Source organism: Octopus sinensis, linkage group LG8, assembly GCF_006345805.1.
Source record: "Octopus sinensis linkage group LG8, ASM634580v1, whole genome shotgun sequence".
In the NCBI taxonomy this organism is placed as follows: domain Eukaryota; kingdom Metazoa; phylum Mollusca; class Cephalopoda; order Octopoda; family Octopodidae; genus Octopus; species Octopus sinensis.
The window spans coordinates 107,039,375-107,053,339 of NC_043004.1; the positions used below are offsets into that span (position 1 = coordinate 107,039,375).

At 38.5% G+C, this 13,965-nt stretch overlaps 1 protein-coding gene across 5 annotated transcripts in view; it reads right to left on the minus strand.

Annotated features, from left to right (window-relative positions):
- Positions 1–13,965, minus strand: part of LOC115215193 (rho-associated protein kinase 2) — a 217,590-nt gene that overhangs the window by 14,412 nt on the left and 189,213 nt on the right. For all 5 annotated transcript variants that reach the window (XR_003881955.2, XR_003881956.2, XM_029784383.2 and 2 more), the window contains exons 30-32: positions 6,893–6,971; positions 3,458–3,517; positions 1,171–1,300 (exon numbers count right to left, since the gene is read on the minus strand). Coding sequence is in view for 3 of the 5 variants with exons in the window: in XM_029784383.2 (XP_029640243.1) it covers positions 1,171–1,300; positions 3,458–3,517; positions 6,893–6,971 (269 nt within the window). In the remaining 2 variants the exon portion in view is untranslated. The remainder of the gene's footprint in view (positions 1–1,170; positions 1,301–3,457; positions 3,518–6,892; positions 6,972–13,965) is intronic.

Here is a 13,965-nt window from a genome sequence, read left to right on the forward strand (position 1 = left end):
TAATCTTCTCAAATAACAATTAGTCCATCTCTATTATTACTCAATACTAATAAAGGTTGCAAGGTGGTGGATTAGCAGAATCATTAGTATGCCAGGCAAAATGCTTAGTGCCATTGTGAGTTCAAATGCTAGTGAGGTCGATTTTGCCTCTCAGCCTTTCCAGGTCAATAGCATACGTTCCAGTTAGGGGTCAATAGCATAGGTTCCAGTTAGGGGTCAATAGCATACGTTCCAGTTAGGGGTCAATAGCATACGTTCCAGTTAGGGGTCAATAGAATCAAATACCTTCCTGCCCAAACTTGCTGGGCTTGTGCCAAAATTTGAAACTGATAATAGCATGCCAGGTAAAACGTTTAGTGGCAGTTTGTCTGTCTTTACATTCTGAGTTCAAATTTCACTGGGGTAGACCTTGCCTTTCATCCTTTTGAGGTCGATAGAATAAGTAGCAGTTCAGGAGTGAGGTCCCCTGATATCGCTGGCTTTGTACCAAAAATTTGAAACCAATATATTATTAGAGGTGGTAGGGTGGTGAGCTAGCAGAATCGGTAACACGCCAGGCAAAATGTTTAGTGGCATTTTGTCAGTCTTTATGTTCTGAGTTCAAATTTCACTGGGGTTGACTTTGCCTTTCATCCTTTCAGGGTTAATAAAATAAATAGCAGTTCAGTACTGACAGCTTGTGATATTGCCGGCTTTGTACCAAAGATTTGAAACCAATGTTGATAGAGGCGTAGGAGTCGCTGTGTGGTAAGTAGCTTGCTTACCAACCACATGGTTCTGGGTTCAGTCCCACTGCATGGCACCTTGGGCCAACCAAAGCTTTGTGAGTGGATTTGGTAGACAGAAACTGAAAGAAGCCCGTCGTATATATGTATGTGTATGTATATGCCAACTGTGTGTCCCCCTTGGTGATAGAATAAGTACTAAGCTTCCAAAGAAATCCTGGGGTTGATTTGCTTGACTAAAGGCGGTGCTCCAACATGGCTGCAGTCAAATGACTGAAACTAGTAAAAGAGAGGTTGTCTGGGGAAGTTCTCCAGCTGAACCTAATCCGACTATTTTATTAATGGATTAGCAAACAATTGCTAAAAAAATGTTGAGAAAGCAAACTTATATGGCTTAAAAGGTAGATTATGAAGAGACAGTGGTAGCCTGACAAGGTGTACTTACGCTTGCATTCTAAAGCTGCGGGAGGGTGTATCACGTGCCAGACAGGCTTGTTACAAGAATCACAGGTCGCAGGGGTACGGTAATGAATTGGAATTAGGTCATGTCCTTTGTATGAGAAACCCGTTCGATCCTGCAAATGGAAAAAAAATTAATGAAATTTAATTATATAAAGAACAATTATAAGTAATTAGTGGATTTGTAGAAATCATACAGTGATGAAATAATTATCTTCCAGTATTGATTTCTGCTAATGATCTGAGTTCAAACTCTGCCAATGTACACTTTGCTCTTTGTACCTCCAGATTTTTTAATTTTTTTTATTTATTAAGTATCAGTTATAAACAAGGATAGATTCAATCAACAATACCCTTTCCCTATAAATTTGGGCCAACATAAGGAATCATGGTTTAAGAAGATCATTTTGCAACCACATGGTTTTAAAGCAGAGTTTCTCAACCATTTTTTATCTATGATCCCCTTTGATTTTTATTTTGCTTGAGTGGACCCTCCGAGCCATTCAATGATTTTTAAAAATTCCTAATATTAATTAAATATTATTAGGAATTGTATAAAAATAATTCTTTAAATATTCTGTGTATTGTAGATGCATATGTAATTTATTGGAGATAAATTTCAACAACAAAATCTTATATGGTCCGAAGGGCCATATGGACCCCAGTTGTGGACCACTGTTTTAGAGTAATAACATGTAAGATTCATAAGTTGTACAACACAGGCCATGAGACAAATCAGTTGCTCAATGCATGTTATGTGACACCAGAGAATATTGCAAAACATAAGTTATTGTATGCTGTGTACAATTACAACTCTAACATTATATGGTTCGGTAGAAACGTTAGCACGCCGGGCGAAATGCTTAATGTTATTCCGCCTGCTGCTACGTTCTGAGTTCAAATTCCGCCAAGGTCGACCTTGCCTTTCATCCTTTCGGGGTCGATTAAATAAGTACCAGTTATGCAATGGGGTCGATATAATCGACTTAATCCGTTTGTCTGTCCTTGTTTGTCCCCTCTGTGTGTAGCTCCTTGTGAGCAGTAAAGAAATAAGATGAAAGGGCTAGCAATTGCATAGCAGTCATACAACATTATGTACAAAGTCTGCTATCATATTTGATAGCATATAAAAAAGCTGCCTTTTCAAAAAATGTCTATAAAAAAAAAAAAAAACCACCTCAGGTCCTATATGCAAAGTTAAATCTTCCCTAAGATAATTTTGTCCCTGACACTCACTACTAGAGGCTTATTTTAAGCCAGACTGTCTCTTCTAACTTGCCTGACTCTACAATATGTGCAGCTGTACTGCTCACTTTTTATAAACTGCAAGTCTTTCTGATATAGTTAGGGGACTCTTGTAATATACTGCAAAGTTACTTTAACCCCTTAACATTCAAACTTGCCATATCTGGCCAAAATATTCTACCTATTTTATGTTCAAACCAGCCAGATCTGGACTCTCACACCTATCCTACAATGCCATTCTAAAAATAAGCAATCGCATTGTCAAAATCTCAAAGCTATGAGATAAAGCATGGGTTATTGAGAACAATGTAAATTTGCATTTGACAGAATAATCTGAATGCTAAAGAGTCAAATATTGCAAGCCTTAATGCACTGGAAACATTTTCCCTGAATATGCAATGTTGAAATGAGAGTGCAGCCAATGTGCCTGTGTCTCTTTTATGCCATCGAATGTGGAGCACGGGATGCGCCGTGCAAATGGAACCAGCTGTTACACAGACTATAGGATATAAGGATAGTCGATAGTCACAATCCAGACATCATGAATGCTGGTATCATGATGTTGATGTTACATTAAGATGACTGTCTGACACCAACTATTTAAGAGTAGGATGGTTACAAGATACAGTAAATCTGTAGTTATCTACAAGTGTTATGTAGTTTCAGCATAAGAAAACACGTCCTTTCTCATGCATACAAAACGTCTGGTGCACTTGTCACACAGAAAACTCAACCTGAGGACAGTTATTTCTTCACAAAAAATTTCTTAGCCACCAAAATCTAACATAACTCAAACCAACAAAAAAAGTCTCTATGTGGTCGTTTGATCTGCAAGAAATAGCAGTCAAATCTCCATTTAACAATATCTTAATAATTAAAAAAAAAATAAGAGCACAGCCCTAGATATTCCTAAAAAAAACAGGAAGGTCATTCCTGAAACATCTTTGATCACAAGTCTACTTGATCAGCTCTGTCCTGGGGTTAAACAATAAAAAAAAAAAAGAAACAAACAAACAACAGCCACTGACCTGACTTTCTTGTGCAGTCTCGCCTGGTTTTCTGTTTTCTCCTTCTGTTGCATAGAGAATCTGTAATAAAAAAAAAAAATTAACTGATTAGTAAACATTAACAAAATAACAACTAGTCACGAAACACAATTAACTGGTCAATAAACATTTATTGGAAAAAATCAATTGGTCAATAGGAAATTGGAATGATTTTGGTCTTACCAAAGCATTTTTATTAGTTTTTTATTATTTTACTCAATATATTTCATTCTGCCACATGAAGATTTAGCATGTATGTATGTAGGGGGGTGGGGGGTGAATGCACATATATCAAAATGAGTAGTTCTTAATGAGGAGAGAGAGAGAGAGCATGTATGTGTGCACATACATACGTGTGTGTGTGTGTGCATGAGTGTGAGTATGCATTCACACAAAAAAGATGCAAAATGGTTTTTCTCATAAGCTTTCTCAGGAATCTCTGAGATCGCTCCTACATCCCAACTCACATTGAGCAGAAGTGAGGATGTAGGTGGAGGGGCAGGGTTGGAGTTACCAGGGACATGAATCATCAAATTCACTGATGCAGAACATTAGAATCACAGACACGATGCATTCCAATTCCTTTGGCCAGTGTCATTAGCTGTTTAACAAACATCGCATTATTACACAGTGTTAAAACATCACTTCTTTCTTCTTTAAAAAAGTCAGTGGAGGAAAGGCAACATCCAGACTTTTGTAGAACCTCTAAGATGGTAAGGAAATGGATAGAGTTTATAGTTGGGAAGTTAATGAGCTGAATGGTGTTGTGTAAGCAAGCGGTTATGTCCTCAAGAAATTTAGTCTGTGGAGCTCAGTTTTTGTGATGTTATATGAAATTGTTATAGGAAATCATCTGAGTTAGTATTTGTAGAAACTTTAAGTGCTTTAGCTGTGTTTTTATACACAATGGAAGGTGTAGTACAAGACTGTCTCCTTGATATTTATTTATTTATTTTTTTGGTGCTGCTAAAGGAGACTAAGTTGCCACATCCCAATTAGGGAGTGTATTCTAGGTTGCAATTAATTCTAGGTTTGATGGATTAAATCAGGAAATGTATGGTATGTCATGGTTGCATGTGAATAACCAAAAGACAAAGAAGAGTGAAAGGCACCTTGAATCTGCAGAGATAGAAGTGTGAGTGATTAGAATGGTGAGAAGGAAGGGTAGAGGAGAGACATAGAAGTTAACAGAATTTGATTGCAGAGAATCACACATTGCTGGAACTTGCAAACCAAACTGGATCTCTCTCTCCCACCACTAATCACTCAACTATGAAAGCAGACACCTTTTGCCAGCCGGATACATTAAGGAAAGCAGAGTTTATTGGTCTCTGTCAATAAACAAACTGGAACTGGCTGCAGTAATAAACACGGGACTCTAGAATGTGACCAGCTGGAGCAGAGCTATTTCTAATGTTTGGTTACTTATAGTTTGAAGCATGATAGAGTGTGATGTGTGAAGTGAAGTAAAGTGAGGTGGGATCCAGAGTAATGATGTGCTCAAGTGTAATTGCACTTCATGTAATTAGTGAAGTTCAGAATTATCTACACCAGCATGGTGGCATGTGATATAGTGAATTGTACTGTCACAGAGCAGAATGTGGTGCAGTGTGTTATAGTACAGAGTGGTTTCGTATATGATATAGCTTCATTTAGCATGAGGTGTATGAGGTACAGCGTGAGGTGTTTGTGGTACAGCATGAGGCGTCTGAGGTACAGCGTGAGGTGTATGAGGTACAGCGTGAGGGTGTTTGTGGTACAGCATGAGGCGTGTCTGAGGTACAGCATGAGGTGTATGAGTGGTCAGCGTGAGGGTGTTTGTGGTACAGCATGCAGAGGATCTAAGGTACAGCAGATGTGTGTATGAGGTACAGCGTGAGGTGTTTGTGGTACAGCATGAGGCGTCTGAGGTACAGCATGAGGTGTATGAGGTACAGCGTGAGGTGTTGTGGTACAGCATGAGGCATCTGAGGTACAGCATGAGGGTATGAGGTACAGCGTGAGGTGTTTGTGGTACAGCATGAGGGCGTCTGAGGTACAGCGTGAGGTGTATGAGGTACAGCGTGAGGTGTTTGTGGTACAGCATGAGGCGTCTGAGGTACAGCATGAGGTGTATGAGGTACAGCGTGAGGTGTTTGTGGTACAGCATGAGGCATCTAAGGTACAGCATGAGGTGTATGAGGTACAGGTGAGCGTGAGGTTGTTGTGGTACAGCATGAGGCGTCTGAGGTACAGCATGAGGTGTATGAGGTACAGCGCGGAGTTGTTTGTGGTACAGCATGAGGCATCTGAGGTACAGCATGAGGTGTATGAGGTACAGCGTGAGGTGTTTGTGGTACAGCATGAGGCGTCTGAGGTACAGCGTGAGGGTATGAGGTACAGCGTGAGGTGTTTGTGGTACAGCATGAGGCGTCTGAGGTACAGCATGAGGTGTATGAGGTACAGCGTGAGGTGTTTGTGGTACAGCATGAGGCATCTAAGGTACAGCATGAGGTGTATGAGGTACAGCGTGAGGTGTTTGTGGTACAGCATGAGGCGTCTGAGGTACAGCATGAGGTGTATGAGGTACAGCGTGAGGTGTTTGTGGTACAGCATGAGGCATCTGAGGTACAGCATGAGGTGTATGAGGTACAGCGTGAGGTGTTTGTGGTACAGCATGAGGCGTCTGAGGTACAGCGTGAGGTGTATGAGGTACAGCGTGAGGTGTTTGTGGTACAGCATGAGGCGTCTGAGGTACAGCATGAGGTGTATGAGGTACAGCGTGAGGTGTTTGTGGTACAGCATGAGGCATCTGAGGTACAGCATGAGGTGTATGAGGTACAGCGTGAGATGTTTGTGGTACAGCGTGGGGTGCTTGAGGTATAGCGTGAGGTGTGAAAGCATGTGACTAAATGGTTTGGGGTGTTTGGTTCATGATCGTAAGGTCATGAGTTCAATTCCTGGTGGCATATTGTGTCCTTGAGTAAGACTCTTTGTTTCAAGTTGCTCCAGTCCACTCAGGTGGCAAAAGTTAGTTGTACCTGTAATACAAAAAGGACCAGCCTTGTAACATTGTGTCACATTGGATCTCCCTGAGAACTACACGAAGGGTACATGTGTCTGTGGTGTACTCAGCCATTTGCTCATTAATTTCATGACCAGGCTGTTCAGCTGATCAGATCAGCTGGAACACTCACCATCATAACCAACAGAGCACCAGCTTTATAGCATGATGCAGAATGGTATGGTTTTGTTACAAAATAGTTGGCATGGGGGGGGGGGTGATATAGCATGACATTGTGTTTACAGCATAAAGTGGTGCGCTACCATATGATGTGGGGTAGTGAAGTTCAACATGGTTTGCTGTTGCACAGTGTCAAGAAGGTTTGATAACAGGTTGTAACGGAGCTTTTAGAAAATGTGATAATAAATAATTACCTGAAATATTCTTGGAATATCTTTAGAATCAGCTCGATACACATCTCCTTGAGTAACTGGACGTACATGGAATAATTTACTAAAGGAAACAAAAAAAAAAAAATTAGAAAAATATCACTCAGACCAGATAAAGATTATCATTGTCATGATTTCAACTCATTACATCCTGAGGTCAAATTCTGCTGAGATTAATTTTGCCTTCATCTCTCTGGGGTTGATAGAATAAAGTACCAGTCAAGTACTGGGGTCAATGTAATTGACTTGCCCCTCCCTTCAAATTTGTTGGTCTTGTACCCAAGGACACTTACAGTATGACAGTGATGCTCGTTTACAACCATCACATGATATCAGGACAAGGAGACAGTAATGGATACACACAACGGGCTTCTTTCAGTTTCCACTTATTGGATCCACTCACAAGGCTTTGGTTGGCTCATAGCTACAGAAGCAGAAACTTACTCAAAGCGCCACCCAGTGGGACGGAACCTGAAACTATGTGGACGGCTATGTTGGATAGCTTATTTCTTGCAAGATTAGCAATTTTGAGAGGAACGGTTAAATCAATTTCATGAACCCCAGTATTTGACTGGTACTTTAATGTATTGACTCTAAAAAGCATGAAAGACAAAAGGTGGCTTCAGTGGGATTTGAACTCAAAAAACAAAAAGAAATATTACAAAGCATTTATTCCTGAGCCAACTTACAGCTAAATAATAATGATGATAATAATAATAGATTCTTATTTTCACACAAGACCAGTAACTTTGAGCGGTGGGGTTAGTAGTCAATACTATTGATCTCAGTACTTGGAGTGGTTCTTTTATGAACCTTAGAGGAGTGAACAGCAAAACTGACTTTGATAGGATATGAACTCAGAGTATAAATAACCAGAAGAAATAGCCTTTCTACTCTAGGCACAAAGCCTGAAATTTTGGGGGTGGGGTCAGCTGATTACATCAACCCCAGTACTTGATTGGTAATTGTTTCATCAACCCATAAAGGATGAAAAGCAAAGTTGACCTCGGTGGAATTTGAACTAAAAAATGTAAAAATGAATGAAATGACGCTAAGCATTTTGTCTGGCATGCTAATGATACTGCCCGCTCATTGTCTTAATAATAATAATAATAATAACAATAATAATAAAAGTAGTAGTAGTAGTTTTAAATTTTGCCACAAGGGAAGCAATTCTGGGGTAGAGGATGAGTCAATTACATCGACCCCAGTGTTTAACTGGTATTTATTTTATCAACCCCAAAAGGATGCAAGGTAAGGTCAACCTCGGCAGAATTTGAACTCAGAACATAAAGAAAAATGAAATGCCATCATTCTCTGGCTCCACTCAATCACTCCTAACTCCTACCTTCTTTTCTAAAATGTGAGTTATCACGTAGCTCCTCTACAGCAAGAAACCTGTTCTGTCCCAGCCCTTTTTCTCACATCTTTACCCATCTTTCACTGCATCTTCTAGCATAAAATTGCTCAACCTGTGCTTTATAGTCTTACAAAACTGTGTAAGAGACTAGTAGCTTGAAACAAGCACCCAGTATATGTTGTAAAATGACAGGCATTAGGAAGGACATCCAACCATAGAAACCATACGGGAGCAGACACTGGAGCATGATGTAGCCCTTGGGCCCATCAAATCTCGTCAAACTCTCCAACTCATGCCAGCATGGAACATGGATGTTAAATTATGACAATTATTATTTTTAACTATGCCATTAGGAAACATAAAAATGTTTCATCTTTTCACATTTCTTTACACAAAAACAACAGATTGTAAATTTAAAATATGGAGGTAGACATTTGAATTTATACGCTATTTCACACACACATCATCATCATCGTTTAATGTCTGCCTTCTTTGCTACACTCCTAGCACCACTGATCATCCCACTGACACATTTTCATTAAATTCTATAAATAAATGTTATTAAACGCCACAGTAGACCAATACATAGGCTAATATATTGAAGCACAGTCCAAAGGTTATTTGGATCTAGTTTTTCTATCAAGCAAAAACAACAATGGAAACCAACTTATTGTTTAAATATCCAAATGGGCAAAGATGTAAAATTAACTGCTATTTTAGGTTAGGTGCTCACATTCTGTCATACATTTAACCATTTTAAGTGTGTTTTTTTTAATGGAGAGCCTATGATATGAGCTTCTTTATGGCAGGCTTTCTTTTTTAATTATGTTCTTAACTCTTTAGCTTGACTTTTGTCCAATTGCTAGAAAGAAGGTGGTTGGCATAGCATCTTTTGAATTTGCCATCGCATAACAGCGAAATTCTTCTGTTCAGTTAGGTTATCATTTAGCATTGCTGTAACTTCTGCCTCGTATATAATGGAGTTTATCATACACCACTGGTTGGGAGGACAAGCTCCAGGGTTTTAACAGTTACAACTTGGAGTGGGCTTTTGGTGGTGTTTATGGGCAAGGTGGTTGGCATAGCATCTTTTGAATTTGCCATCGCATAACAGCGAAATTCTTCTGTTCAGTTAGGTTATCATTTAGCATTGCTGTAACTTGCCTGGTATATAATGGAGTTTTATTACACCATGGTTGGGAGGACAAGCTCCAGGTTTTTAAAAACGTTACAACTTGGAGTGGGCTTTTGGTGGTGTTTATGGGCAATGATGCTCTTCATATTGGGGCAGCAGCTATATGATAATTTAATTGCATGTCTGTTAAAAATCTTCCTGTATTTGTGATTTTGAGGAAAATGCTTATTTAGACATTTCTGGGAATTACTTATCCAGAAAATCACAAATACAGAAAGACTGTTTAACAGATATTCACTTAAATTATCTAGATGTTGCCCCGATATGAAGAAGATCATTACCTGTAAATATCACCAAGAGCCCACTCTCAGTTGTAACGTTTGAGACCCTGGACTTCTCCAACCAGCTAGGGACATATGGTAAGCTCTGTTATATATGAGGCAAAAGTTACAGCAATACTCTGTGATAACTTAACTGAAAAGAAGTATTACATCACATTAAGCAAAAGCAAGTTCAAATGTTGTCCTAACTGCCTGCCCTCTTCCAGGACATGGACAAAAGTAAAGCCACTAAGTTGGTCTTCAAACTCCATACAGGATTATCCAACTCCATACCACTTACAATCAAGTGGTTAAATCATAGAATAATTCATGTCATATGTTGATGGATAAAAAAGTTGCAAGTGATGCATACTTTTTTACTTGTTTCAGTCATTTGACTGTGGCCATGCTGGAGCACCGCCTTTAGTCGACCAAATCGACCTCAGGTCTTATTCTTTGTAAGTCTAGAACTTATTCTATCGGTTCCTTTTGCCAAACTGCTAAGTTACTGGGATGTAAACACACTAACATTGGTTGTCAAGTGATGTTGGGGGGACAAACACAGACACACAACCATACAAATATAAATATATATATATATATATATATATATATATATATATATACACACACACACACATATATATACATATATACGACGGGCTTCTTTCAGTTTCCATCTATCAAATCCACTCTCAAGGCTTTGGTCGGCCCGAGGCTATAATAGAAGACACTTGCCCAAGCTGCCACATAGTAGGGCTGAACCCAAAACCATGTGGTTCATAAGCAAGCTACTTATCACACAGCCACTCCTACGCCTCATAGTTGAAAAGTTGCATATCCCTTTTACATTTAAGAATTCGACCACACTGCTGAATTTCAGATCAGAAAGTTCCAGCAAATACAAAATATGGAAAAGTTTCTTTTGGAGAATTGGAGATCACTACCTTCCCCTGATTCAACAGCTGCATTGCAGACTTTAGACTCTTTCTCTAACCTCATTACTGCACACTCAAAGGGGAAATGACTAATTCTCTTCTTTTTTCCTTTCTTTTTCTATTTTTTTCCACCCTTCCACTTTTTTCAAGCACTTTTGTTTCAGTTTTGCTGTGATTTCTCTTTTTTCCTATTGTCCTGATTAGTAACTTGTACAGGCCATGTGCTCAATGCCTGAAGATTACTTGGAGACACTAAGCATGTTTTTAAAACCTGCCTAGATAACATCTTCAATGTATGAAACTATTTGTAGCTCATAACTGTAAATTGTCAACCACATGATTAGGGTTCAGTCCCTCTGCGTGACACATTGGGCATTGGGCAAATATCTTCTACTATAGCCTTGTATCAACCAAAGCCTAGTGAGTGGATTTTGCAGGCAGAACCTGGAAAAGGCCTGTGTGTGTGCGTGTTACCACTGCTTGACAACTGGTGTCGATTTATGTTTCGGTAAGTTAGTGGTTCAGTAAGAGAGACCAATAGAATAAGTACCACACTTAAAAAAAAAAAAGCACGGGGATCAATTTTTTCAACTAAAATCTCAAGGTAGTGCAACAGCATGGCCACAGTCCCATGACTGAAACAAGAAAAAAGGTGTGTGTGTGTGTGTGTGTGTGTGTGAGTGTGTATGTATGTATATATATATATATATATATATATATATATAATACTTAATTTCGAAACGTACGTCCGTAGGTGACTTAAAATTGTATGCCGGTGACACGTAAAAGCACCATCCGTTCGTGGCCATTGTGCCAGCTCTGTCTGGCACCTGTGCAGGTGGCACGTAAAAAACACCCACTACACTCGCAGAGTGGTTGGCATTAGGAAGGGCATCCAGCCGTAGAAACACTGCCAAATCTGACTGGGCCTGATGAAGCCTTCCGGCTTCACAGACCCCAGTTAAACCGTCCAACCCATGCTAGCATGGAAAACGGACGCTAAATGATGATGATGATGATGATATATATATATACTAGAATATAAGGATAAAATCATGTTAATGACTTTTATCAAGTAGTTAGCATGCAATAAAAATTTATAGATAATTTACACATTAAGATAAGAATTATATATATATATATATATATAATATATATATATGTGTGTGTGTGTAAATAATTAAATTAAGGCAGGAAGGGCCAAAAGAAAAAAGCCTGTTTTTACAGCTTTAATCTAGAAATTGGACCCAATTCCCAATTAACATGAAGTCTTTTTAATGTCCTTTCACTCGCCTGACTACAATCCGTGTATATTTTGGGAGTTTTTTGGTAGCATCAGAGAGCCTCGGCATTTTCCACCAAGTCGGTTTCTTTTTTTTTTTTTGCCTTTGCTCCCTTAAAATAATTATATACACATATAATTATCATTTTAATGTATGTATGTATAATTACTTATACTCGTGTGCACAGACACATGCACACTGCACTGATGTGAATATGCAAGATAGGAATGTCTGGAAACATTTCAAGAGAACTGTCAGCTAGAAACAGAAGTTCCCTCTTAAATTGCTGACATCCTCAACTAAGACAAAGGTCAGACAAAGAAGTTCAAGGATATAAACTGCAGCATTCTAATTGAGATAGCTTTGACCTTTCAAAGATGCTGAAGACAAGAGTGAAGTAAGAATTCCAACCGTTTCCATATATTATCGTTTTTGTGTTTTTTTCCTTCTTTTTATTCATTTTCTTTTTAAACATAATTGCTGTATTTCGTATTCTGTTCGAATGGGTTGGAGAGTAAACTAAGCAGTTGTTGATTATTGATAAAATATCTGTGCTTAGTAATATTCCACTTTTCATAGTTGTTTGCTTCTGTAACCACAGCCTTGAACAACACAGAATTTCTAATCAAATGATATCATCTAAATCTATCGAAATGCAGCATATGCCATACACTGTGTTGAAAATCTTTGACGAAACGTGATTGCCTACGCAAGTATTAAACAAAATCTCCTCCAAGATGAGCTAAAACTAAAATTGAAGAAACAAACAAGTAAGGGAGATAACTCCAATGTGATCAGTTGATTAATTTTTCTGGTTATTACTCACAATATATTTTGAAGTGTCTCACCCATATTGATAACCCTGATCAATGTTACAACATTCTCTCTCTCCTCCTTTATACATATATATCTGTTTGTGTGTGTGTGTGTGTATATGTGAGTGCATGCACGTGTGAGTGCACAGACATGACAGAAGTAAATAGAGAACCATAAAACATCATTTTATGTTCATTCTCACTTGTAACGGTTTATATATTTTATTAATTGACATTTTTATGTTTCAGGTTCTATAAGTGAGTGTTTAATCATGGTATGTACAAAAGAAACCTTGGAACTGTCTCAATTTCAAAGAGGCCATATTGTGGATCATTCTGAAGGTGGACATAGCATGAAATTGCAGAAAACCTTGGGATCCCACTTTCTACAGTTAATAAAGTGATTGTGCTATTCACATATAACAATTAACAAATAATTTCAATGTATAATTTCAGATTAATGATTATAAGGGGTCTATTTACTTCTGTCATGTGTGTGTTTGTCTGTGTATGCACACATGTGCATACATGTATACATATATATGTGCATGTGTATTTTAGATAAGGAGCAGATTTTTACTCTGTAGAATTGAAGGTAAGCCTGTTATTCAATATAAGGGGAGGAAAATAGTTAAATTACATAATAACTAAGATTAATATTGATCTAACTAACTAGTATCTGAGATTAATATTGGCTTAGTTACCCAGTATCCAGGATTCAGAATGGATTACTCGGAACCTTATACTAAAATAGGATTCTTTTATCTTTTACTTGTTTCAATCATTGGACTGCAGCCATGCTCAGGCACCACCTTGAAAGGTTTAGTCGAATAACTTGTCCTCAGTACTGAGATTTCTTACTTATTCTGTTGGCTCCTTTTTGCTGAACCGCTAAGTTGTAGTGTTGGCTAGAAAAACAAGCCAACACCAGTTGTTGAGTGATGGATAAGCAAAAACCCAAAGACATACATATATGATAGGCTTCCACACAGTTTCCGTCAACCAAATTCAATAACAAGGCATTGGTCAGCCCGAGCTGTAGCAGAAGACACTGGTCCAAGGTGTCCCACAGTGGGATTGAACTCAAAACCCTGGTTGCAAAGCAAGCTTCTCAATCAAAGAGCTATGCCTGCTCAATATCTATTTCTAGTTGGGATCAATACCGGTGTCACATAATTGCCACTGATGCTGGTGGTACATAAAGAAA